The following is a 24,301-nucleotide window of genomic DNA, read 5'->3' on the forward strand; positions in this document are numbered from 1 at the left end:
CTTGACCTTTCTGATCCCTTACTTTCTTTACAGGTTCAGACTTAGGTAATCTCTAAGATTCTTCTAATCTACATCTGATGTTCTGTGCATCTTAAAAAGTAATTGCTCTAATCATACTCTAGAGGTGATGAACCTTCCACCTGTGTAACTGGTGAGACTCGGAGTCCATGAATTATTCACCAGTCATGAAAGATACCAGGCCCATGAGATTTATGTTATTCTTGGAATATAGCAAACACCTTTATAGCCTAGTTTTAAATGTTTCTTGGCTAAGGAGGTGATTTGTTGAACACTGTATATCTTGGACATGTTGCAGTCATCCAAGAATCGTCCAGGTCTAAAATAAAAACTGAGGCCAGAGCTGGTGGGGCTAGAGGAGTGGGAATGCACTGCCACCGCTGGGGTGGAGAAGTATTGGGACCACCCAAGTCAATTTGGACAAGGGACACCAGACTACAGTCCAGAGCATATTTTTCTATTCTGATTATTTACAGGAACTTCCTCTTTCTGCTCTTGTTCGCGTGCTCGCTCACTAGCCCTCTGTAGGTGGTGCTGTGAGATGTCTGCTTTCATCTCACTGGGAACCTTCTAAAGGGATTTCTCCTCCTGTCACTGCCATCTTCTCTTCACCTTTGCCAGAGCTACCTTGGGGTCTAGCTGTATGTGGTGAGACTACAGCTAAGTACAGTATGTGTGTGTTGTGTTGAAAAAACACAATGCATAAAACATTGCCTTTGCCCTCAAGGAGCTGTCAGTGGAGGAGAGGAGAGAAACCAGTAAAGATTACAAAGTGATGTGATATGAGCAAAGATAGAGGCAATCGCTAAGGCTAAACCCAGTCTGGAAAAAGAGCAGAGGATCAGAGAAGACACCCTGAGACAACATCAGCAGTAAAGGTAAAGGGTGGGAGGAGTGGAGGGAGTTCTTCCAGAAATTTGTAATCCAGGCCGGGCACAGTGGCTCATGCCTGTAATCCCAGCACTTTGGGAGGCCAAGGTGGGTGGATCATCTGAGGTCAGCAGTTCAAGACCAATCTGGCCAACATGGCGAAACCTCGTCTCTACTAAAAATACAAAAAAAAAAAAATTAGCCAGATGTGGCAGCGGGTGCCTATAATGCCAGCTACTCGGAAGGGTGAGGCAGGAGTATCGCTTGAACCCGGGGGGCGGAGGTTGCGGTGAGATCGCGCAAGTGCACTCCAGCCTGGGTGACAGAGCGAAACTCTGTCTCAAAAATAAAGAAGAAGAAGAAGTTTGCAGTCCATCAAGAAATCTAATGTTAAATGTCTCTATCATTCATTGGTGCTTTTCTAGACAATCCCTCACATCTCCTGTTAGTCTAGATTTTCTCAGCGAATACAACACAACAGTGCTCGTAGGATAGGGGAGGGGCTGCATGTTATAGTGCATGGGAGTACAGCACATGACTAATGGAGGGCCTCTATGGAGCCAGCCTTAGCTCCTTCTCCCTGGCATCCAAAGGCGGCATCTTCAGTCTCACCTGATTCCTTTTCCTTATCGTTACTGCTTATCTATTGTATACTCCTGCATTACAGCATAAAAACAACCCCTCCCCAATGTATGATACATTACACATTATAACCTTGCTTTAGACAAACTTAGTAGGAGTGAGAGGATAGAAAAAGTAACTATTTGGTACTAGGCTTAGTACCTAGATCATGAAATAATCTGTACAACAAACCCGTTACACAAGTTTACCCATGTAACAAACCTTTGCATGTACCCCCAAACCAAAAATGAAAGTTAAAAAAAAAAAAAGAAAAAGAGTGAGCACACTTATTGGTGACTAGGTCTATAGATCTCTACCTTGGTCATGGAGGGTTTGTAGGCAAGACTGGCCCTTGATATTTAACTACTATTCTGCATTGATCCCACAGTCCTCAACTAGAAAGCATCTTTGAGTAGAGCTCTGGCATTTGTAGCAAAAACTTCCTCACCTTCTTTGGGCATGATGGCTCTCTTGCTTTTTATTCAAAAGTTCCCAAAAGATGCCAAAATGTAGCATTAGTCTAAAGCTAAAGGAAGGGAAATGGTCCATGGGGCCAGATGTGCAAAAGTGCACAATGTGGCCAGAAATATCTCAAAATGTGGCAGTTAGAAGCAATGACTACTTTGGGAGAGAGGTAGGTGAGCAGTGTGGAAAGGATGGGAGATGAGGCCTCAGTCGCATTATTTAGGCTCTAGGCTCTCTTTTTAAGTAATGTTGAGCCATGGAAGGTTTGACAGCATGATCGTATGTGGTCTCATGCTGTTAAGTCAACACTGAAGTAATGCTTCCAGGGTGCTGAGATCACCTTCTCCTTTATCCCAGTCTGCATTGGCCTGGCTTAGGGGAATTTCCACAGAGAGAGTAGAGTATGGTAGAAAGAGCACAGGCTATGAAGTCAGGAAGACTTGGGTTCAAATCTTGCCACTACAGCCCACCAGTGGGCACTTTCTGAGTCCCAGTTTCTTCCCCTGGAAACTACAGCTTATCATATTACCTAATAGGGTTGTTGTGACAATTATAAGAAATATTGTATTTGATGTAACTAGTACAGAATAAATGGCTCAATAAATGGTGATTATTATTATAATACCTGCAATGCTGTCAGTGTCTAAGGGTTACCACATACACTACACAACTCCAAGGACTGCCATCCAAATTTTAACCCACGTGCATTGTGCCCCCTAGTGTTGTGCAGTGCACAGCACACACAGTTATATGTGGGAGACTCAGACTTCTAACAAGCAATAATTTTCAGGGGGCATCAATGCTATGGGCTGCATGATTATAAAATGGTTGGGCATGGCTTTAAATATGACTTTCTCCCTTGCTAAAGAGAAAAGAGAGGTTATCTGAATAATGCTTATTTGTTCTTCATCTAGCAAGAAATACCTCCATCACTCCTTAAGTGCCTACTCAGAAAGCAGTTTTGAAAGTTGCAAAGAAGTCCACGTATTTTGTCACTGGTGCCACATGCTCTGCCATGGGGCTCATCTATCTTCTTCAACACGTTATTTCTATGGGGTCTGGAACTTGTCTGCGACAAGGCCTTGGAGGCTGGGGTGCAGAATGGCACCATTAAAAGTAATTCTCAGCTACAAAAGCAAGTCTAAAATTGTATATTTTCTGTTTTGTGGTATCATGCACTAAGAAGTCTCCCTGGAATCACTCCATCCAAAGCAATCTCTCTCTTCATCTTCTAGGCACTTACGATTAATCTAAAACATCTAGGAGTCTAACTAGAGCTAGAAGAACTCTGAAAAATAAACTGATTTAATGATCTTGTTTTACAAATAAGGTAATAGACTTCCAGGTAAATTGGCACTATTAAGCAGTCATTATTGTAAGGACTGGAATAAAGTGCAAGTTCCCAGGAGCAGGGGCTTAGTGGACCAGGGCTTAAATCCTTGCCTGGCAGCCTAATGCTTGCATGATTTGAATACTCTCTGAGTTAATTAGCTTTCTCTGGGGAAAAAAATGTGGAAAACAAAAGCTAAACTAGGCTGGGTGCGATGGCGCATTCTTGTAATCCCAGCACTTTGGGAGGCTGAGCTAGGAGGATCGCTTGAGGTCAGGAGTTCTAGATCAGCCTGACCAACACGGTGAAACTCCGTCTCTACTAAAAATAAAAAAAAAAAAATTAGCTGGGTGTGGTGGCAGGAGCCTGTAATTCCAGCTACTCGGGAGGCTGAGGCATGAGAATCGCTTGAACCCGGGAAGCAGAGGTTGCAGTGAGGTGAGATTATGCCACTGCATTCCAGCCTGGGCTGCAGAGTGAGACTCCGTCATAAAGAAAAAAAAAGAAAATGAAAAAAGAAAACTAAATCAGTTTATATATTTTGAACTCCCAAATATACCATCCTGCCTCTTGAAGTGTCATTTCACTGTATAATAATTGTACATGTTTAATCACCAAAGTTCCAAGGCAAAACTGTTGAAAAAACAATCCACTGAAAAGGCCTCTGTGTGTCTCTGCAGAAGACAAATGAATTGTTTCACTTTGTTTACTCTATTTGTGCTAGAATGTTTTCTTTGGCTGAGAAATGTATAAAATGTAGACTACAAGCATCCCATCAACATTTTGAAATATTGTGTTCTACATGGTTTGCTTTTATAAAATCTCTGTGGTTTATTCCAAGATAAACATAAACTTGAAGTAATTTCAGCATTTGACATTTTCCCAGATTCAAATGTTAGTTCAAATAGAGTAACAACTGAATTTTTAGAGATCACCTTTTTTAGAAACCTTGCCAGATAAAACACAACCAAGAATGCATGAATGAACAAATAAGATATCCCAAAGCCCATATTTCAAACCTCCTGGTTGATTACCTCAATTCATAAACCATGTATTCTTTCTTGAACATAATTTGAGCAAGACTGGATTTCTTATTTCCCATTCCTCCCTAAAGTAACGATAGCAAATCAGATTAAAAGAACTATTAAAGGCAGGCATCCTGACAGCAGCAAGAAAAGCTTACAGCAAGGTAAGGATACAGAAAAAATAATAGAGGAAGAAAAAACTCAGAAGTCAAAATTTAAAAATAAAATAGCAAAATGAGGCCTCCAGTTTTCAAGACAGCTAGCTCCATATGCTTTAATAGCCCCTGAGGAGATTTTAACACAGCACCATAGCCGACATTTATTAAGATAAATGAGAGTTGTCAAGTAGTTTCTTCAGGTTTAGAAAGTTAAAATAAAGCCTTGACACTTAAATTAGAAAGTTTCAGGTATTAGAAAAAAATCACTTGGGTGAAAATTTTCATTCTCTGACAATGTCAGATGAATGAGGCTTAATTGGGAATATTTCCTGCATTTAGAAATGTTATCAGGCCCATCCTCATAACTTTTTTCCCCATTAATAGCAATTTGGTGGGTTAACCTAAAAAAAAAAAAAAAGTCAACCAATTTGTTCTCAAGCTGCCGATTACATGTTTCTTTCCCTCAGCCGTTTCTTACCTGCCTCCTTATTGGTTTGCATTCCCACAAACCCCCATGCATTCTCGTATAAGTCTAGTTGAAATGCGCATCTTAAGTGTATTTTTTCCTGATGCCTCTCTTTCCTGTCTCCCTGCCTCCCGGTGTAACTAATCACACCTTTACCTGAATTTTATAGCAGTTCCTTCACACTTCTAAGATCACACCAAAAAACTTTACTGTAGTGTTGTCTTCCCTGAACAGATCCCAGGATCATTCAGGGCAAGAAGCCCTGACTCTGCATCCCTGTATCCTCAGAACTGGAACATGGTAGATGCTCCAGCTTCCTGAATAAATTCTGTTTAATTTTCTAGTTTGATTGCTAGAAACTATTTCAATGTTACATATATGGTCATGAAAGAACGTCCTTAAATGTAAGTATATTTCTTCCTTTTTAAAAAACTAATTCTGAATGTTAACTTCATTGAAAATTCATTTAACTGAAAATACTTTTAAAACACATTCGGTACTTCTTTTAGATAAATGACCATCTGGAATGTAAAATATTGCAAACAGATTTAAGCATTTAATATTTTGCTCAACAGCAACTGGTGTTTGGATAGTCACATCGTTCAAATTACTAAGCTTGGAGACAGAAAGAGCTGATCTTTCTAACACATCCCACTTGTAGAATTGTTTGTGCTGACTCTCACCTCCTTAATCCCAGAGGTAATTAAATAATTCAACAGCCCTTTGGACAGCTTGTTTCATACTTAATGTCCATTGCTGTAATCAAATTAAATATAAAGATTAAGCTACGAAATGTACCTTAGGCTTTGATTTTTTTTAAGGAAATATTTCACATGGGAGATATTTGTAATAAAAAGTCTCTTGCATACAAACCATATTTTCTTAACCTATTATTCTCCAAATTCCTCATTAATTCTGCACAAAAATGTATATATAACTTGACTGAGGATAGTGATTCAGAGAAGAATGCCAGAATATCATTGAGGATATGCAATTTTATTTAACAACATTATATTCAAAACCATGCTGTCTCCTGCTTCTGGGAGCAAAGTGATTATCTTGTCTGTTGTTATGAATCCTGGAGGTACATTATAGAAAAACCTGTGTAATGATTATATTGTTTAAATGAACACAGTGTTGTAGAAGCTCCCCTTAAAAACATGCACCTTATCTGTTCTGAAATGACAGACTGAATTAGTGAGCTCTCCTGACTCTCCGCAAGCGCTCCCTGAGCCTTGCTTCCATGTGCCTGATCCTGCCTCCTGAGACATCAGACCATGTCTGTGGCACCAGAGTCTGTGGCTGTTACCATGGAAAGGGATGGCCTTGCAGCAACTCCATCTCACAATAGAATGAAGGAGGAATAAAACATGAGCTGCCAAGAGCCTCATCCAGTCATGAGTGAGCCTCAGGGCAAGGAGGAAAACTCTGACAGGTTCAAAATGAGAGCTGATGCTCATGGACTGACATAAGGAAGGCTGCTTACTTCATCAGTGTTCCACTGCCAGATGGATATCAGATGACCATCTACAGGTCTCTGAAGTGTCATCGGCCTTCTCAGTGAAACAGGAAAGTTGAGATCCAAACAAAGAAGCCAGAAGAGATTGACCCACCATGTGGCTCAGGAAAGGTCAGGTCAAGAGGTCCAGTTTGAACAAGGGGAATAACATTGAAAGTAAAGGAATGCCTTGGTCTCTCCATGTTATGGAAAATAGCCAAACTCTACCTTAGAAGCTCCATAACCCTGTTTCAAACACAGCTCTGTGGCAGAAATGGACCTGGGATTCACCATGCCCACTTCTCTTCCTTCCAAGGCATACATTTATAACTACAATTCCCAGCCTGCCTTGCAGTTGAATGTGGTCATGTGGCTGAATTTCAGTCAACATTGCCTCTGCCTGCAGGTACCACTTACAGGCCTGGCTCACAACATGGGCCCTCCACCTACTCCTCCCATACTCCTCTCTTGATCCATGTCAGTGCTCAACTATGGGCCAGCTTAGAAAATAAAAGATGAAGATGATAGAATTTTCATCAGCCCAAGACCCACCTGACTGGACCCTTCCCACCCCTGATTGGACTTACATAAATAAGAAACAAACTTTCTCTTTTTTGAAACAAGGTCTCACTGTGCTGTCCAGGCTGGTCTCAAACTCCTGGTCTCAAGTAATCCTCCCATATCTGCTTCCTGAGTAGCTAGGACTACCATTGTGAGCCACCAGTGCACCCAGCTTGAAATAAACTTTCTGATTTCAAGGTATTGAGGTTTCAGAATTTTGCAGCTAGGGTTACCTTTAATAAAAACAATGCACTTTATTTTGTAGAAGGCATTCACCTACAGCCTATCCACAATAAGCATTTGGGAGCCATTCCTGGATTGGAAACCAGAGCCAGATATCTGGCGGGAAGCCTAGTTTAATTTTTTGGAGACTGAAGAAATATTTGGCAAGTTTCTGTTTGAAATTAGGTCACAATGTGTGTACCAATGCACAAAAAGCTCCTAATTTCTCTTGCCATGGGATGGAGATATTTCTCTAAAACTGACACCTGATGACATTTCACATACCTGGGGAGGCTGTTGGGGAAAGCTGTGTTTCAACTGCCATCTCCAGAGAAATACGAGTAAGTGCTCCTCAAAACCGTGTTGTTTCCTCCTCCCATGCAGCAAAAACACACAATACAATGGCAAAAATCCCTGGCAGGAAATTAGCACATACCATTCAGTGACAACCACAGTCTACAATTTGAAAGACCCGGGCAGCTATTGCTGTCTAGCTCTCAGAGCTAGGATGAGAGGGAGGTGGCCAAAGACGGACTTAAACTCAAATTCTGAAATTGAATTAAATTTGTCTTATAAGGGATGCCACTTGGGTGCCTCCTCAGGCCTCTGCACTTACACAGATCTTTCGATGGAAACAGCTTCTGTGGGAGAAAAGCCTGAGGAAATATAAAAATCCATAGTTCACCCTATGACACAACCCTTTGCTATCCACCCAAGTGACTTTCCAACGTTTCAGCCTCCCAGCCTTTTGATAGACAGGTGCAGGGCAAGAAGCAAAGACTTCAAATGGGAGGGGAAGACATGACTGCCACATCTCGAGTTACAGAACCTTATAGTGTGGTGGAAAGTGAAGGTGAACAGTTAAATGACTAAAGTGACATCTTTGTAGTGATCTATAATCAACCCAAACTAGGGGGGAGACATTCTGTTGAGCTAAGATGTGCATCTGCAGTCTGCAGCCTGATTCTCCAGATTCAAGTACTGGCTTTATCACATACTTAACCGGCTAACGTTGGGCAGGATTATTTTTAAGGCTCAATTTCCTTCCACAAAGTGGAGATCATAAAAATAGGCATCACATGCACATGGATCATTGGGAAGGAATCAATGGAATATCTAAGGAATGTGCTAGCTATATAATAAATAATCAATAAACAGTTGTTGATATTAGGAAAAGAAGGCAGATGTCATGGACTTTGGTCAGCTCACCCAGGAAGGCTTGTCCAAGGTCAAGGAATGAAGCATGGCTGTATCTACCCCTATGTTTACTAGAAGAACAGATTGGGGTAACCACGCTCCTAAGCCGTGTTCTAAGCTGACTTAGAGCCCATGTCCAGTGCAGAAGGTAATAAAAATAATAACAAACACACAGATGGTTGTTTATAACATACAGAGTATTTTCACATATACTTTGGATCTAATCTTTAAAATCCTAGAAGATGGATAACATAGATGTTTTCATTTCTACCATATAGCTGACAAAATCAAGGCTTGGAGAGGAGAGGTGTTTTGCTAAAATCCACACAACCTGCCAGAAACAGAGCTAGGATTTAAATCTAGGCCTTTCTATTCCAGAGACAAGAGATGGATCCACTGTGCATGAAGAGAGGAAATGTGAGACAGACAAGGTGTTTGATCCATGTTAATCAGAAAAGATTTTAAATCAGGGTATGAATGACAATCTTAGAAGAACAAGGTTGTAAGTGAAGCAAGGAGGGAAGCAGCATGTCAAGACCATTTGCTAAGGCTTGGAGAATTTTTCCAAGCTTAAGGAGCTCATAGAGGGACTCTTAGCTAAAGGAAGATCAGGGAGGCAAAATAACAGAGGGCCTGATGGCACTTCAAAGGGGAATAGGAATTATGGCTTTTGCTGAAGGCCCCTTCCTATGCACTCAGCACTATGCTAAAACTTTTATGGATATTATCTCATTTAATCTTCTCAACTCTACGAATATGTAACCCTGTTATTCTGATTTTACTGGTGAGAAGACTGAGGTTCCAGTTCACATAGATTGTAAGGGGTAGACTTTAGACCTAAGTCAGTCTGACATCAGAACTTATATTAATGTGTCCCCAGTTTGTATATCCACGGCGACTTACAGAGGAGGCAAGAGGCACAATGTCTCTAACTGGCTAATACCACAACCACACAACAACGTGAAAAGTAAATGTGAAAACTTAATAAGCCAAGCTGTATAAAATACAACTAAGCTGTATAGCTAAGGCTAAATTTAAACTCATGGTATGATATCACCGCACCCCAGAGAAGCAGAGTATTCAGTACATAGAGACAGAACGAGAAAGGTTGACCTTGGATATGGAGTAGAATAACAAAGGCTAAAGAGATAACCTGGAACATACTTGAGCATATTCAGCAAGGAGGTAGCTCAGGGAATATTTCATCCCCTTAATGAGAAAAGAAGAAAAAAAAATCAAAAATTGACAGAAAATGAACAGGCAGAACCACACTCTCCTTCACTGAAGGATATGGGTTGTAACAAGACTATGAGGTTGTTGTATGAATTAAACAGAATGACTATAAAAAGCCCCTGGAAGACGGCATGATGCTTTATAAATGCTTAATAATTATGAAGGAGATGAAAGAAATAGTCCTTTGTGTATCATCTTAAGGATTTTTGTCAGATCTGAATTCCACCACTACTCATAGTTAGTGAATGTTTTCCTATAAACTGCCTCATTTATTTTAAAACTTATCCTTGTGCCCTGCTATAATAGCCATGAATTCATAGATTTTAGGTGTATGTTATACATTTCTTCCTAATAGTCATGAAAATGAATTATCAACCCATTGAAAGATTTAATTTCCACATGCCCCCAAAAATCATCTCTGGCACAATTAGAGTGCCATAGTTTGGGAAACATTGAAAGCATGTAAAGAAGCCAGACAAGGAACCAGGAGACCTGGGATCTGGGCCTAGATGATCATGTATGTTGGCTTTATGAGGTAAATTGCCTCATAGGAAAGTAGGAGAACACCGGCTCTATGTTGTGTGAAGGCAAATGAGATAATGCATGAGAAGACATTTTATAAACAAGGATACTACAAATTGTAGGTATTTGTGTTACTCTGTCTCCTTCTACTAAAGAACACTTTTTAAAAAATTAAACATCTGTCAGTAATGAACCAATCACTAAAATAACACACTCTGAAAATCAAAGAGAATTTTTCTCCTTCTTGTCCAACTTCAAAACAAAGCATCACCTCGTCCCCTTTTTCTTTGAGAGATACTTCAATTGCACTGTCTCTATAAACAACACAGTGTATCCCTTTGGTCAGGTTTATGTCATTACACCCCACAGGCTCAAAGCTGGACAAAGCTCAAGGGATCATCTCGTCTAGTCTCATTGTTTTACAGAGGAGGCACTGAGTTCTGGAGAACTTTAAAAACCTTACTTATGACCACACTACAAAATGGGATTTGAATCATGACTCCCGGCCCCCCTCAACCAATTTTCCTACTGTTACATGAGCCCATTCCCTGGAATGGCAGAGAGATCTCAGAGAAAGAGGAGCCAGAGCTTACGCTCTATCTAATTTATCAATGGCCAGTTAGGAAAGAACCCTATGGGCAAGTCAGAAGACCAAGATAGAGGCACTGCCTTCTAGGTGTCCACAGTCATTCAGAAGAAACCAGACACACACACACACATACACACACACACACACACACACACACACACACACACTTTAGTCTGGCTCAGTTTTGTCAAAGTAACCAAAAAAAGCAGTCACAGGGTTGCAGACTGAATCAAGCCCCTGTGCATTTGGCTGCTCCTCTGGAGTGATGTGCCTGTCCAGGGATGTCCACTTCCAACTCATCACCCTGGTGGTGCAGCTACACATGGTAATGGCAGCCTCATGCCCAAGTCAAAGGACATCATCACCATCTTTAGTGACCATGGCAACTCCAACACTCCCCAGAGGCTGCTGCTGGGACGCTGTAACTTTCTCTGGCTACCTAAATCCTGTCCTGTTGATGTTCACCCTTCCACTCCTAGCCCAATCATTCAGTGGTCCAAGATTTTCTCTAACATGCAAAACAAGAGAACGATGAGCTAGGAGGCAATCTTTCTAGCATATAACTAAAATCACAGTAAACTACATAAAAATGTTCTCATATTCCAATATCTCTGAAAAAATACTTCTTTGTGACTGCTCATACAAATATGACAAGAATTACAGCCTTAGGAAGAATGTGTCTGCTCTAAGAAATAGATATCTTTTAGAAAAGGAAGAGCTTTCTCTTCAACAACAAAAAATGAATTAATAGCCTTTTCTAGGAAAAAAAATATTGGTTTGAATAATTTAGAGTTATTCCATTATAGCTCACTTCCATCCTTCCATACTCCATCCCAGATACCATCTTACTGATACTGTCCTCTATGTTCCAGGAATGTGGAAAAGGAGGAAAGTGGCAGAGAGGAGCACCAAAATTGGTTGAGTGTCTAATCTATACCAGATGATTTACATCATTTCATGGAATCCTTACAGCAGTCTTATTAGCTAGATATTTTTATGCCCATTTACAGAATCAGTGTGAGCACACTCCAGAAAAGAGAGGCATCCCTACTTTTGGCATCTCCAATAACAGTCTCATGATAATAGCAAAGGCATAGATCATGTGTCAGGAATGATGCTAAGACCTTTGTATAATATCATATTTACTACTGTGTGTGCCCACTGCTGTCCTGTGAGTTTTACTTACTTAAGTCATTTGAGCTCCTATAACAACCCTAAGGTATTACTGCCATCATTACCCACTTTTTATAGCTGAGAAGACTAAATCACATAGCTGGTAAGTGGTAGAGCCAGGGCTTGAACCCAGCAGCCTAGCTCCAGGATCTGTGGCCTCAACCAAAACCAATTGCTTCTCTCAGGCAAGGGGGTTACCCAGAGCCTCCAGGCTAGTAAGTGGTACTGCTGAGATGCAGTCTGCTGGCCACCAGACTCCAGAGCTTCATTTTCATCACCAGGCCCAACTACACTTCACTTTGCCAAAGCTAATACCTGCATTTGATACCCAAGAGGCTCCCCCTCCTTGGGGATCTGGGGACGAATTTGCTCTATTCTTTGCATTACACACATTCTCTCTCCCCTGGACTCCTCCCCTCTGCCTAAAAACATCCACAGATCAGCTTTCTCCTACAAATTTCCCCCCAGACTCTACTACAGACTCCAACCATCATCCTCTCTCCTCCTGGGCATTGCCTCTTCTTGAGACTGGCCTGCACACACTGCCTGTCCTCTATGCCTGCCCTCTACCCAACTCCCCAGTCTCCAAAGTAGCCAAATGGCCTCCTCTCCTCCTGTTCTCCTGGCCACACTCCCAGATCCAGCCTGCAAGAAACTTTGAAGGATGCTGTCAGTAGCCTCGTGAACAGAAGCAGCTCTCTATCTTCATTTCCTGCCCCCTTCATCTGCACCTCTGCTCACTCTTCCCTATGCATGGATTGCCTTCCCCTCCCCATCTCCTCCTGCTCAAATCCTGCACATCTTCCAAGTCCATATCCAATTACTCCTAGGCCGCAAGCAACTAGAATCTTTTCTAATTTCATCTTTGTGTCACCTACAGGGCCTTGTACAAACAAGAATCTCAATCAATGGCTGTCGAATGTTTACTAACTGACCTCCAGCTTGATTCTTAACAAGAATATCTTCTTGCATAAACTTCTTGCATCAATTCAGATTCTTTCATAAACTCAGCCAAAGGCTTCTAAGCTCTTGGATCTCCTGCTACCTGTTGGCAGGAACCAAGTCTACCAAACTCACCTGGAAAACTAACTGCCTTTTCTCACATAGAACCACATCCGGCCTTCTAGAAGCAAGTGTGAGTAAACACTTTCTTGGAAGTCAAGCAGTTTTGAGAGCAGAGAGAGAAAATATTAGGAGCGAGTCTCAGCATAACTACTGTCCTAGATAATAAGAAACATTCATTAAGGTGGCAAAAATCAGTATTAAAATGCTATAGCTAAATTTTCACTCACATGTCCTACTAAATGTTCCTAGTAACTCTAATTTAATAGGTTCAGTCAACTATCATTTGAAATGTGAATACAGATAGTGTTTAAAAGCTCTTTGTATACTATTTCCAAATCACTTTTCCTCAGCAGGATGGTATCCTACGAATCCTTAAAAAGCTTTTGGTGAGGACACACAAAGGTCTCTTACAAAATATTAATTGAGAACAGCAGGATGCTAGGTACTCTTGGTGCTAGGTGAAGTATACACTTTTGTTGGGGATTTTTGGAGTCATCCATCCTTAATTTTCTTCATAGGCTTTAAATGCACCGTGTACGGTATGGGTTATATCTCAAGCCCTATTTTACAGAGTGTGAAAATAAAGCACATTACTCTTTCAAATCACTGCACATTATCTCATTTAAGTTTTGCAATAGGTTTTTTTTTTTTTTTTTTTTCAGATGGAGTCTTGCTGAGTACAAGTTGTGCAATCTCGGCTCACTGCAACCTCTGCCTGCTGGATTCAAGCAATTCTTCTGCCTCAGCCTCCTGAATAGCTGGGACCTCAGGCATGCACCACTACATCCAGCTAATTTTTGTATTTTTAGTAGACACAAGGTTGACCAGGCTGGTCTTGAACTCCTGACCTTGCGATCTGCCTGCCTCGGCCTCCCAAAGTGCTGGTATTACAGGCATGAGCCACCATGCCTGGCCTACAACAGTTCTTTATAATGGTATTGGTCCCCTTTTGGAATCAAAGAAATTGAGACCTGGAAAAGTTCATTAAATAACCCAACAATTTGTTGAGCTATAAAACTCAGTGTTAAAGATTCCATGTAAACATTATGTAGTACAGAGAAAGCAATGAGATAGGCATTCTTGAATATTGATAGTGAGAAGGTATAATGAGAAAAATGTTTCCAGAAAGCAATTGGATAATATTCATTAAGAATAAAATAAATATATATATTTGCATATCTATGTATATGTGTATATGTATATGTTTATCTATACACATATATAATACATTCATCCATTAATTGAACTTCTAGAAATAGAGCCTCGGCCAGGCGCGGTGGCTCACGCCTGTAACCCAACTCTTTGGGATGCCAAGGGGGGCGGATCACTTGAGGTCAGGAGTTCAAGACCAGCCTGGCCAACATGGTGAAACCCCAACTCTACTAAAAATACAAAAATTAGCCGGGCCTGGTGGCACCCACCTGTAATCCTTGGGATTTTGAGGCAGGAGAATCACTTGAACCCGGGAGGCGGAGGTTGTAGTGAGTTGAGTTCGCACCACTGCACTCCAGCCCGGGTGACAGAGTGAGACTCCATCTCAAAAGAAAAAAAGAAAAAAAAAGAAATAGAGCCTAAGAAAGTAAGCAGAAATATGGTTAAAATGATACAAAGATAATTATCATAATATTATATCTAATAATGATAAATAGTATATAAAAGAAGAATGGCTAAGCAATAATATGGTCATAAGATGTAGTCCTTAGAAAATGTTAAATTGTTTTTAAGACAATAAAATAGATTGGCATAATATTAAGTGAAAAAAGGAACGATATTCTGACTTTTACCCATAATCCAAATTCAAAATGTTGGGGAAAGCATGCCAAAATATTAACAATGGTGGCCTTTTCTGCTTTGTATTTTTCTGTTTTCAAACTCTAGTACAAAGTTCAGATGTTACTTTTGTAAATAGAAAAAAAAAGTTATTCAAAAACAAAAATTTTTTTAAAAAACATGCCCACAGTTACACAAGCAGTAAGAAGAAAAGCCAATCCTTTGCCTTCAACTCCAGAACTCTGGCCCCTGCCCCATCCTCCCTCGGTGTGCAGGGCCATGAACTGTCATCTTAAAAAAATCAGTATCACAGAGTTATCAGTCAACTCTGAGATGAACAATAAATCTGTATTAAGCAAAGTATATTAGGTTGTTTCACTATATAGTCATATGTAAATACAGCCCAGAAAAGGAGTCAGATCTACTTACCACAAACCTAAAGTGCATTCCCTATCCTGCTGCCTGCAATTTTACTTCTTAAATATACCAGGACTGCTGAATCTCCCCCACCTCTAATGCTTTCTTCCAATCATTTAATAATACCCTTTGTTTCAAATATAAGTTACCATAGAATCTGGACATAAAGCAATCCTCAAATTCCTCAGGAACTAGAATTAACCTGATGTAAAATATTTTAATTCCATCTTCCAAGAAAGGAAACAAGTTTGAATTCACTAGCAATTCCTTACTGATGAACATTAACCAAAGACCCAAAGAATTATTGCCAACAGCAAATGTGTCATGTCTTCAAGGACTCTTCAATACATTTCATATTCTGTCTCATAAGTAATGTTTCACAGGTGGATAAAGTTGTTAATATTTTATAAGTTAATCACATTTATCTTCTACATACAAGTTTCTAATGGAGATATCACTCGTGGGCCATGCTATTGGAAGAAAGAATAATTGGAAGTCCAAGAAAATTTTCTGTGACTTCTCAATGACTGACATTTACGAATGAAAGAAAAATTTGGGTGACTTGGGGGATCGCACACTCTATCGTTTACATTAAAATTGGAAGAGATTGCACCATCAGACATTGTCACTGTCCAGGAATCTCAAGGACTCAATAGAGGAATGCAGTTCCAACATTTGAGAGGTAAAAAAGTTGCTGGCGATGAGAAAAACTGCCTTAGTTTCCTGAGCTATGCAAACATTGAACTCTGTAATAAATGTATTTAATTTAAAAATAGAGTTAGTTCCAACTACACATACTCGCTTCTTCCTGGAAATAATCATGCTGCAATAATAAAGAAGGATGGGACATTTTTAATTTTTGATGATGTGAGACATACCTTCACTCTTTTTCAACCCTTTCACTAAACAAGGCAAACACAATGCTATTGTCAATCAGTGATGAATAACACTGCCCCACAGATTATCATAGGAGACATTAATTCCGGATCATGTCTAATCCAGTCGTTTCTGATTACAGAACAAAATATTATTGCTTAAGTGAAGCAGAAAAGAGCAGATATTGCTTTTCCCCAAAAGTTTCTTGCTAAACTTGGTTACGTTAACTAATAAGCCACTCTGACTTGTTAAATATTGTTCGAATGTCAGATAATAAAGAATTCTGTGGTCTTGTATTAGACTCTTTAAAGGAAATTTCTGATGTATTGTAAGTCAAGGAAAATGTTATGGAAGAAAATCATTTTCAATGCTTTCCTTTGCCACTTAACTCTTTTTCCTAGAGGCTCTTTAATAATAGCTTTAAGATTTGTAGATGTGAGATATCTAATAGTTTGAAATATGAGATCTGTAACGAGATACACCCCAACACTAACAAGCTCATTCAAACTTTCTTTAAATGAGACTATTCTCCTTGAGTCTTCCTCCCATGTACCCCAAATGTGGGCCCAAGAGCATATACAAGAGCTTCAGACAAACCACTCTGGCCGTGAATACCAAATGTATTTCACAGAACATTTCCAGAAGCTTTATTTTGTGCTAATTTTTAAATGTTGATTTTTGAATAATAGTTTAGGTTTTAAAATATCTATTTATTGCTGCCTTGAGAAAGAGAAAATGAAAGTTAGTTGAGGAGTTTTAAAGTGTATGGTACAAGTTTTTAGTCTATATGCACAAGTTAATTCAATTACTAAAGTTTTTCTGTAGTGTCTCTTGGAATTAGAAATATAGACAGAAAGGCAGCTCAGAGTCCACTGGATGCTTTGATACAGGCTGCATTGCAGAATTTCAGTGCTACCATACAGTCTCTACAAAAGGAGTTTTCCATACTTTGATCAAGTAATTGGAACCATTTTTCATCTCAAATGAATTTTTATTACCATTTAATAAGATAGCTATTCTAGGCTTTATTTTCACAGTACTTTTTCTTCCAAAATTATCTTTAATTCCTAAGAGATTTTTTGCACAAATTATAGAAAATAAGCATCCTTAAATTTCAGGACTCCAGACGCTTTTTACTCAGTACGTTTTGCCTTGGAACACTGGGATTTGTGAAATTATCCTTCCTCTGCTTTATTTGAAGCTGAGGCTGAGAAAAGAACAGAAAGAAAACCCATAGAGATTTGCCTTACATTTATCTCTTTTTTAAAAGGTACCTTTTTCTCCTTATGTTACCTGTCTTAGACACGGGACTCAGATCCCTGTATTGGTGGTATCTCCCATTCTGCATCCCTATAGCCAGCCGGACCCCTCATTCAACAAGTTCACACTACTCAACTACACACTTTCAAACAGGCAAAACAAATGTGCTTCCCTCATCCCCAAGTTCTCAGAGTAAAGGAAATGCTGAAAGATTGCAAACTCTTTTTTGCAGTAATTTTGGAAGGGAGCATTTTCCTACCATCTCTGAACTCCTCTGATTTTTACTTAAGAAAAATCATAACGCTCTTTTGTGCGGTCAGCTCCTAAGCATCCACTGCCTCCCTGTAAGGGGTCTTTTCTGAATAACAATACAGGGAACATTATTTGCCATTTGCACCAAGATCCTGCTGCTTGTGGTTACACATTCTGAAGCGCCAATCATCTCTAAGGCAATTAGAGCCGTTAAGATTTCCAGCTGCACAGGAAAAGAAATCAGAGTGCTCTCCAGAGCACCTTCGAATGGCATCTCCCAAAGCCCGCGCAGAGCAGGGACAGCTTACCTGTGAGGCATGCCCGTGGTGCAAGCGGTGGTGTGCTCGCTGGACAGGTCGCAGAGCTTTAGGTACCAGTTCATCTCCACTTCGCGCAGCAGAGCCAGTTGACGCGCCCTGAGCTGGCTTTCCCCTGAAGGGCTAAGACTGCTGTCTTTAGCATTTTCTGAGGCTTTCTTGGGAGATTTGTCTTTCCCTGCTACAGAAAACCCAGACTGTCTCCTTAACTTGGTGTTCTCCTCTGAGATCTGACTCCCCGCTGCCCCTGTCCGGGCTGCCAGCATCGTGGAGATTTGTGTCTTTCAGAGAAGACTGGAAGTCACTGTCATCAAAGTAATCTGAATTGATTTTTCTGCTTCTGTCTCCCTCCCTCGTCCCTGCCCACTCCACCTCTCTTAACCTTATCCTGCCACAAAGCTGTAATTGAGCCCAGTCTGTGGCTTGGGATGAAAATGTATCTCTAACCTTTCCTAATGAAGAGGTAAGGTGGCCACTGCCTGTGATATCTTGAAACATGGAAATTTTAAAAACAACTCCCAACAACTTTGTAATACTGAAGTTTGGCAGTGGCTGTTTCTTCTGCAAAGTTAGGACTTTTGCTTTATTTAATAATGACAACTCTGAACCTTTGGTCATATAGGTTTGGTAAATTATATTTGATAATCATGTTAGGTTATAAAAGATTTCTGGAGGCTCATTAGCCATTCCTGATTAGAGTCCCTTTGGAGTTTTAAAAGTTTTCATGTGAATTTCTTCAAATAAGTTTAACAGTATCAATGCAAGGGGAAGATTATTTCTCTTGTGTAAACCTTACCATTTTACATTTATTTTATATTTCTTTGAATGTCAGTGAACCACATAATGTATATCAGGCACTCTTTCATTCCTAATGTGAGAATGGTAAGCCCTCATAACTGATTCAGTAACTGCCCTTCCCAGCAATTCTGACAAATGGAAGCCGTGAGAATTATCTGATAATTGGGAAGACGAAGGCCAAAGTTGGTGTGAAAAAACAGAAGAGTGGGAGGGAATGGTGGGAGCCTGTATGTGCATGGATGTGTATGTGTGTGTCCAGTGTACATGAAAACTAGTTTGGGAGAAAGAAAGAAAGCCAAGTTGACGGCCTATGGTTAAGATGCTTGGGGTTGACCCCCACACACCCATGGATCTGACTCTGTTTTAGTTTAGGAGATAATGATGTCAGGGTCCACCTAGGGGTCTATCACAGAGTTGTTTAGTGACCCGTTAAGCACCGGGTACCCTCCGCCTCAATCAACTTAAGTCTCTTCTGGATCAACTGTCTCAGTGTCTGCTGCATGTAAAGAACTTGGGAAGGTGCATGAATTTTTCTTTCCATGACAAGACCATAGGTTAAAAATTATAGAGGTATAGCAAGGCCTTAGAGCCCCTGAGAAGAGCAAGAGAGGAAGCAGGAAAGAAGCATGTCTTCTTAAAGAGATAGGAAAGTGCAGTTAGCTCTTCTGGAAAGTCTGTCAAGGTCTTTGAGGATCCTTATGGCTGTTAATTAACCAATATCAATATTAACCAATTAACAGCTATGTGGGCTCTTACATATTTGGGTAAAAGCTGTTTGATATCAGTGTCCAGGACAGTCTAGGATTAGAACTGTGACCAGCAAGTAATGTGCAGCCTGAAGCATGTATCAAAGGAGGCAGCTGATATCAACTAGCAGGGTCAGTCCCATCTGACACTGTGGGGTCTCAGGAACTGTTAGCACTAGCAGGCGACAGCCTCTTCAACTTCTCTCTTTGCTCCCATCCCTTGAGTCATTGAGGAGTTCTGGCAACATTAAATGCATAGCAACCAGACTCCCCAAAGTGCAGACTGGAGACAATCCCCCCAGTTTAATATTCTTGGAGATGTTTCAATAGGGGGCTCTGCAATGGAACTGTGAAAAGGGCACTATGTTCATTCAGCCAAGGAGACAGAGGGCTTCCCAATGTCCTTGGTTTGTAGGGCTGTTGTGTTTAAGAGCTCTGCTCTGGAGTCAGACTGCTTGGGTTCAAATCCTAACTCCATTATGTACCAGTTCTGCGATCCTAGACGAATTTCTTAACTCCAGTATGCTTTATTCCCTTCATCTATAAAAACAGAGATAATTATCTACTCGTGCCAGTTTTAAAACTCATTCTTTGACACTCTTTTCATTGCGAGGTGGGGTCTGTTTCTCAGCCCCTTGAATCTGGGTGAACTTCACACTACTTTGATGATGTGGTGGAATTGATACTATGTAACATTCACAGTTAAGTCAGAAAGACCATGCAGCTTTCACCCACCACTCTTGGAATGTTCATTCTGTAAGGAACCCGATTACCTTAACATTGCCTTGCTAGACAGCCACTTGCAGGTGCACTGATCAATAGCCTGAGCTGAGTTTCCAGACAACAGTCAGCTTGGGCACTATCCTTAGATGGCTGCGGTCCCAGCCAACATCTGACTGCAAATGCAAAAGACTTCCCAAATTACAATGACCAACTCATACCCTCCCAAATTCCTAACCCACAAAATTGTGAGCTAAATATAATGTTTGCTTTATTACCACCATTAAGTTTTGGGGTTTTTTATAGTGCACAGGAGTAATAAGAACACTACTTATATCTTTACTATAAACATTTAACAATATATGTGTGAGACTTAGAACAATTTCTAGCATTATTAACATTCAATAAGTATTAATATTTATTCTCCAGGTTAGAAACCATTGCATCAGTAGAATCTAAACTTTCTGCTTCGGCTTCCCTTTTAAAAATTTGGAAAACTAAGTATTAACTTCAACACTTTTAGGTATACAAACAACATTTTTCATCATAAATTAAGTAGTCATGAGCCACATGATGACATTTCAGTCAATGACGTACTGCATACACCATGGTGGTCCCATAAGATTATAATGGTGCTGAAAAATTTTTATAACCTAGTGACCTCATAGTATCATAATGTTGTAGTACAACCATTACCTTTTCTATATTTAGATACACACGTACTTACCATTGTGTTATAATTACCTACAATATTTAGTACAGCAATATGCTAGACAGGTTTGTAGCTTAGTAGCAATAGGCTCTACCATATAGTCTAGGTGTGGAATAGGCTATACCATCTAGGTTTGTGTAAGTGCATTCTATGATATTCCCACAAGTATGAAATCGTCTAAGGAGGCATTTCTCAGAAAGTAACCCTGTTGTTAAGGAATGCATGACTGTAGTTGCAAAGGATGCAACATCTAGCATATTGTACATAGTATTATTTTTAAATAAAGTGGTTACATCACTATCTTAAGTGTGTCCAGTGAAATTTAAATCCCATAGCTATTTGATATCTATCATTATCCATTTTAAAAATTCATGAACAAGCTCTTCTTTAGCAGCTGGAAATTTAACGTTCTTCCTCTTTCTCCCTGAACTATTTTTTTCCAGTCAGTGTCTCACCCAGAATTTTATTTTAATATGTAATATTTGTATGCTTGACAGTGTCTTACAGATGACCCTGTCAAATAATTTTGATGCAATGAAAGTATTAATATAAATAAAAATTTAAATTATTTTTTATGACCATAAGATTAAGTGTTATCAGATATCTTAGGGATTGTGTCATCTTGACAATTACAATCAGACATAATTGATCAAATGCAGATTTTATAAATTTTGATAAACTTTGTTTAACATAAAAATAAATTTTTTTGAAAATCTGTCTTTTAATGGCTTGTATAGGGCTGCGATATTTTTTCTGAATTAGGTCACGTGTTCATGGAGGTATGTTATTTATTAGGAGACTGAGACAGGTAGGATTAAGCATTAATTCTATTCCCTTTATGTTTCCATTTTTAAAGGTATGTGTTGTGAGAAATCTTGTTTACATAAATAATGAAAATGGAAATTTTTTATAGTAAAATCATTCAGTTCTTTGAATGTCTTCTCAAATATACATAAAAATCACAGTGATGTGTCATTTTTAAATGATATATTTCATTGCTGCATAATAGATGTACATCAATTCAGGGTACATGTGATAATTTAATATATTCGTTTAATCTGTAAAGATCAAATCAGTGTACATGGGACATCCATCACCTTAAATATTTGTCTTTTCTTTATGCTAGAACCATTGAAATTCTTCTCTTCCAGCTATTTTGAAATACACAATATATTATTGTAAACTATAGTACCCGTACTGATCTAATATTAGGTTAAGGATACATTTTTAAATATAAACATAAAAATGATGATGTATCCACCCCCAGCTATGAGATGGAGAGCTTCTAGAAGGCTATGACAGAGGAGTGAAATGATCAGAGTTACATATTCGAAGGATCACTCTGGCTACGGTGCTGAGAGCAGGTCACTGGGAGTCAAAGGAAGAAGAAAAGAAGGTGATTTGGAAGCTATTGCGATGATCTCGGTGGAGATGAGGGTAGCTTAGAACGGGTTGGTGAACACTGGTGGTCAATGTGTATATATGTTTTGCAAGTAGAAAGGATAGGAATTCCTGGTTGACTGGTACAAGAAAAGTAATACAAAAGAATAAGGGGAGTTGAGAATGTCCCAAAGGATCGTGGCCTGAGCCACTTGCTAGGACTGAGAAGATGTAGGAGGATGAATTTTTCTGGGTAGGTGTGGAGTAATCAAAGGGTTGTTTTGTATTTTTTCACAGATTCACCATATTTTGATGCTCTTTATTTCTTCCTGAGGATACAAGTTTCCATCTATTATCATTTTCCACAATCTGAAGAACTTCCCTTAGCATTACATATCTAAGAGCAACAAATTCTTCTTTATCTAAAAATATCTTTTTTCAACTTCATTCTTGAAGAATATTTCCTCTGGGTGTTTTTCTTTTCCTTTCAGCACTTTAAAAAATGTTTCTCATTGTCTTCTGGCCTCTATATTTTCTGATGAGAAGTCTGTGATCAGTCAAGCCACTTTGCCTTGTATGCAGTATGTTAGGTTTTGGGGGTTGTTTTGTTTTGCTTTTTTGTTTTCGTTTGTTTCTTTGGTTTTTGATAAGGGTCTTGCTTTGTCACTCAGGCTGGAAGCGGTCCAAACATGGCTCACTGCAGCCTCAAACTGCCAAGCTCAAGTGATCCTTCCAAGTCAGCACCCCAAGTAGCTGGGACACATGCCACCACTCCCAGACTAGTTTTTATATGTTTTGTAGAGATGGGTTTTTGCCATGTTGCCAGGCTGGTCTCAAACTCCCAAGCTGAAGCAATCTACCTGCCTCGGCATCTCAAAGTGCTGGGATTACAGGCACAAGCCCCCATGCCTGGCTTAATATGTTGGGTTTGCTGGTTCTTTTCTGTGTTTTCTCTTTATCTTTGGTTTTGATCGGTTTGACAATAATATGCCTAGACTTCTCTTGTATTTATGTGCTTGAGGTTTACTGAGCTTCTTGAATCTGTAAATTTGTCTTTCATCAAATTCGGAAACGTTTTGGGCACTATTTTTACAGTCTCTCTCTCTCCTCTCCCTAAGACCCCAATAACACATGTATTAGGTTTTTTAATATCGTTCCTCATGTACTTGGAGTTCTGTTCACCTTTTTCATTCTTGTTTCTTTATTCTTCAGATTAGATAATACTGCTGATCTCTCTTCAAGCTAACTTTGTCATCTCCATCCTGGTAAATGCATTCAGTGACTTTTTAAAATTTTTCAAATAATGTATTAATCAGTTCTAGAATTGTCATCTGGTTATTTTCTTTCTTTTTTTTTTATTATACTTTAAGTTCTAGGGTACATGTGCATAACGTGCAGGTTTGTTACATATGTATACTTGTGCCATGTTGGTGTGCTGCACCCATCAACTCGTCAGCACCCATCAATTCATCATTTATATCAGGTATAACTCCCAATGCAATCCCTCCTCCCTCCCCCCACCCCATGATAGGCCCCGATGTGTGAGGTTCCCCTTCCCGAGTCCAAGTGATGTCATTGTTCAGTTCCCACCTATGAGTGAGAACATGCGGTGTTTGGTTTTCTGTTCTTGTGATAGTTTCCTAAGAATGATGGTTTCCAGCTGCATCCATGTCCCTACAAAGGATGCAAACTGTCCTTTTTTATGGCTGCATAATATTCCATGGTGTATATGTGCCACATTTTCTTAATCCAGTCTGTCACAGATGGACATTTGGGTTGATTCCAAGTCTTTGCTATTGTGAATAGTGCCGCAATAAACATACGTGTGCATGTGTCTTTATAGCAGCATGATTTATAATCCTTTGGGTATATACCCAGTAGTGGGATGGCTGGGTCATATGGTACATCTAGTTCTAGATCCTTGAGGAATTGCCATACTGTTTCCCACAATGGTTGAACTAGTTTACAATCCCACCAACAGTGTAAAAGTGTTCCTATTTCTCCACATCCTCTCCAGCACCTGTTGTTTCCAGACTTTTT

At 39.7% G+C, this 24,301-nt stretch overlaps 1 protein-coding gene across 1 annotated transcript in view; it reads right to left on the reverse strand.

Moving 5' to 3' along the window:
* KCNAB1 (potassium voltage-gated channel subfamily A member regulatory beta subunit 1) overlaps positions 1-18,312 on the reverse strand; it is a 448,855-nt gene extending 430,543 nt beyond the window's left edge. The window contains exon 1 of the mRNA XM_033203391.1: positions 17,897-18,312. Within this exon, the coding sequence (XP_033059282.1) occupies positions 17,897-18,171 (275 nt within the window). The 5' untranslated portion in view covers positions 18,172-18,312. The remainder of the gene's footprint in view (positions 1-17,896) is intronic.
* Between the last annotated feature and the right edge of the window lie 5,989 nt (positions 18,313-24,301).

The sequence above is a fragment of the Trachypithecus francoisi genome, unplaced genomic scaffold (genome assembly GCF_009764315.1).
Source record: "Trachypithecus francoisi isolate TF-2019V2 unplaced genomic scaffold, Tfra_2.0 Lachesis_group0, whole genome shotgun sequence".
NCBI lineage: Eukaryota > Metazoa > Chordata > Mammalia > Primates > Cercopithecidae > Trachypithecus > Trachypithecus francoisi.